This window comes from Idiotropiscis lumnitzeri, chromosome 4 (genome assembly GCF_059441095.1).
Source record: "Idiotropiscis lumnitzeri isolate Australia: NSW breed Sydney's pygmy pipehorse chromosome 4, RoL_Ilum_1.0, whole genome shotgun sequence".
Lineage (NCBI taxonomy): Eukaryota > Metazoa > Chordata > Actinopteri > Syngnathiformes > Syngnathidae > Idiotropiscis > Idiotropiscis lumnitzeri.
Window position 1 is genome coordinate 24,436,715 of NC_142394.1, and position 3,568 is coordinate 24,440,282.

The following is a 3,568-nucleotide window of genomic DNA, read 5'->3' on the forward strand; positions in this document are numbered from 1 at the left end:
ATCATCGTCACGATCGAGCCCCGCGAACACTAATGAGGACAAATGAGTCCCACGGAGCGCGCACGCAAACAGTCGCTCCCTCTCCCTGGCTGCTTTTCATCCCGCCTGGCACGATTTAAGATGACGCCGGCAGCTCAGGAGGAGACTTTGGTGACGTCACGTGCGTGGAGGAGGGAGGATGTGAATGCGACGTGAAGACGGCAGCCGAAAAAACCATGCGAGCCGAGCGCCCGTGCAGGCGCGTGATGCTCTCTGCCTAGCAAAAGAGGGAGCAGAAGGAGACGAAGAAGGAGGAGGAGGAGGAGGAGGAGGAGGAGGAGAACAAGTCTGCTTTCCTGCAGGGAACGACAACAAGACTGAGCAGGTTATTTTCTCCCCCCCTTTTTTTTTTTCTCCCCCTCTTCAGTGTGACGTGCTCCCCCCCCATCCACTCGTACTCCCGCTCACGCACCGCTGCAGCTGAATGGCAGGTGATTTCGTCTTCTTTGATTATCAACATCATGCTTGTTGTCGCTGCCGCGTGAACAAGTCCAACGCTCGTGTTGAAGGCGGCAAGTCTGGAAGTCCATTTTAGATTTGACTTTTTTTTATTTTTACCGCAGTGATGTGCACCGCGCAGCCGACGGGGGTGGTTGGAGTAGAGTAGCGGGTAGAAGGGGTGGTCTTTGTCAGCCGTGGTGACCTTCCCAGAATCACACGGGGGAGGGGGAGGAGCAGGTGGGGGTCCTGCTGGTCGACGTTTTTTCTTTTCGTTTTCTTTTTGTGAATGGAGCTCCAGATAGAGTTTTTGCCCCGCTGGGCTAAAATTAGCAGATTTTAATTTTTTTTTTTAATTCCCAGACTGCATCATCATCATCATCATCAACGTCTGATGATGATGATGATGATGTTGAAGCGGTTCTATAAATTGTCCGCACGCGCAGCTCGAGAATCGCGCCTGCCCCAGAACGTCATGCACCAATTTTAGAGGCGCTCTAAAAATAGCTTTTGTTGATAATGCCTGGGACTTATTTCTCAGAATGAGGAATAGAAGCCGTCCGACGGAAACCTTGGTCGGTATGTTGATTTGTTGCGTTTGTTCCCATGCATGACGAATGATTTGCGTGCGCGGCTTTTAGTGAATGAGTGAACGCACGACTGACTGAATGAGAGGATGGGGGTGGCACACGCTGGTCGTCATCCTCCCCTCTGCATCCCTCGCTTCGTTTTTTTGGGGGGCTTTTTCCTCCACGTGCCGATTCTGACTCGCTTCTTCCTCCAGCCATGATTCTGTCGCTGGTGGCGGCGGCGGCCATGAGCGGCCTCAACTCCTCCTCTCCCCTGGACCCGGTGGACTCGTCCACGTCCTCGTCGTCGTGGTCGTGGGCTCTCTCGGAGGAGCCTTCCAATTCTTCCTCGGAGCCGGAGGTGCGGATGAGCCCCGAGCTGCGGCCGTCCGTCCCGGAGGTGAGCCCGTGGGACGTGGTGCTGTGCGTGACGGGGACGCTCATTTCCTGCGAGAACGCGCTGGTCATCGCCGTGCTTTTCTACACGCCCACGCTGAGGGCGCCCACGTTCATCCTGATCGGCTCGCTGGCGGTGGCCGATCTCCTGGCCGGTTTGGGCCTGATCCTCAACTTTGTCTTCACCTACCTGGCCGACGGCTCGCCGGAGCCCGTCAGCCTCCTGTCGGCGGGTCTGCTGCTCTCGGCCTTCTCGGCGTCCGTCCTCAACATCCTGGCCATCACGGTGGACCGCTACCTGTCGCTGTACAACGCGCTGACCTACTACACCGAGCGGACGCTGACCTTCACCTACGTGATGGTGCTCTTCATCTGGCTGTCGTGCGTGACGCTGGGCCTGCTGCCGGCGCTGGGCTGGAACTGCCTGCGCGACGAGTCGGCGTGCAGCGTCTGCAGGCCGGTGACCAAAAGCAACGCCGTGGCACTCGCCGTCGCCTTCCTGCTGGTCTTCGGCCTCATGACGCAGCTCTACCTGCAGATCTGCAAGATCGCCTTCCGCCACGCGCAGCAGATCGCCGTACAGCACCAGTTCGTGGCCATCTCCACCACCAAGGGGGTTTCCACGCTGTCGGCCATCTTGTGCGCCTTCGGCGCGTGCTGGCTGCCGTTTGCTATGTACTCCATCGTGGCCGACTCCAGCTACCCGGCCGTCTACACCTATGCCGCGGCGCTGCCCGCCACCTGCTGCTCCGTCATCAACCCGCTCATTTACGCCTTTCGAAACCCGGACATCCAGAAGTCGCTGTGGATGGCCTGCTGCGGCTGCGTCCCGTCCAACCTCTCGCTCAGACCGCGGGCCTCCAGCGACGTGTAGCATGAGTAGGTGGGACCTATCGGTGGGAGGGAGGGGCCCACAGCGGGAGGCGGGACCTCACGACGGGAGACGGCACCCCACGTTGGGAAATGTGACCCGTGGCGGGAGATGGAACCCCGTGGCGAAAGGTGAGACGCTATGGCGGGAGATGAGACCCTCCTCGAGGCCCTCGGGCGCTTCTCGGGAGAAGCATCTCTTTGAAGGTCGGGGGGGAAATGCGATTCGCCGAATGCAGTGGGCTCACGTTGTACCGGGAATGAACAACCTTTTATTTGTCAAGCACGCTCGTCACGCTAACGAGGTCACGAGGTGGAGGCTTCAAAGTGTGGAATCATCTGATAGCGCCGTTAAGTTCCATCTTTTAAGCACATTTGGAACTTTTCATGTCGAAGCAACAACCGCACAAGCCAAAGGAGAAGAAAGCGAGAGAGCGGCCGCCTCCGTCTGACGTCAATGCATCGGATCGTGACTTTGACGAGTTCAGCACCGAGGACAGCGCCGTGGCCAGTCAGGGGGCTGGCAGATTGCAGGGTAGCTCTTTTCCTTCCGCGTGTCTCAAGATCGGATCAAAGCTTCTTTTGTCGATGGCCAATTAGAGGAACTGATGTGATGAAGCCGTCTCCCGCGTGCACGTTCACTCTGCTGACTCCAGCGATTATCAACGAGGTTGAGCTGATATCGGCTTTCACCGAGCCATAAAGATGTGTGTTTTTTCCAACGCCCACACGTGTCGCGTGTTTTGCAGAGAGAAGACATTCAGGTGGGCAGGTTCAAACGTGGTCCAAAGAGGGGAGGGAAGGAGGGCTTGAGGATGATTTGGAGATGAGAGGCTTTGACGAACGTAAAAGCAAAAAGCGCAGGCTGTTTGTGTGACGAACGTAAAACCATGCCAACGCTTTCTTCCAAATCAACCGCACGAAGTCGAACATGAGTATCTTCTAACTCGCGCACATCTTTCATGGCCACGTCATCTCGTGTCTTCTTTTGGCTCTTGTGTAACATTTGCAATAATTAGAGAACGAAGCAGAAGGAGGCGCGTACAACGTCAAAACAACAAACTTGATTTGATGAAAATGTGGCAGGGCGACCGTGCAATATTTGATTTTTCACCGGAAGTTTAGAAGTAAGGTGTAAGCAAACTTGACACGATGCAGCGACGCAGTGAAAATCCTGCGTTTTTGGATTCAGTGCATGAGTCGCTTTCGATATTCCTCGATTCCAAAAAGGCAAACTGGGTGTGACCTTGGGTGAT

At 56.1% G+C, this 3,568-nt stretch overlaps 1 protein-coding gene across 5 annotated transcripts; it reads left to right on the top strand.

The window, feature by feature from the left end:
• Nucleotides 1–30: 30 nt before the first annotated feature.
• Nucleotides 31–3,568, top strand: gpr185b (G protein-coupled receptor 185 b). 5 transcript variants are annotated; one of them, XM_088295091.1, is made up of 2 exons: nt 31–364; nt 1,262–3,568. In XM_088295091.1, exon 2 carries the CDS (start codon nt 1,264–1,266, stop codon nt 2,314–2,316), a length of 1,053 nt encoding a protein of 350 aa, XP_088151217.1. In that variant the 5' UTR covers nt 31–364; nt 1,262–1,263; the 3' UTR covers nt 2,317–3,568. The 5 variants fall into 5 exon arrangements, with proteins under 5 accessions (XP_088151217.1, XP_088151215.1, XP_088151216.1 ...); XM_088295089.1 differs by lacking the exon at nt 31–364 and adding an exon at nt 366–470; XM_088295090.1 differs by lacking the exon at nt 31–364 and adding an exon at nt 384–466.

Excerpts from the sequence above, each read along its gene's own strand:
- gpr185b (XM_088295088.1), top strand. The coding sequence starts at position 1,020 with ATGAGGAATAGAAGCCGTCCGACGGAAACCTTGGTCG. Across the intron at positions 1,057-1,261 it reads TCCGACGGAAACCTTGGTCG|CCATGATTCTGTCGCTGGTG; the intron begins GTATGTTGATTT and ends TTCTTCCTCCAG.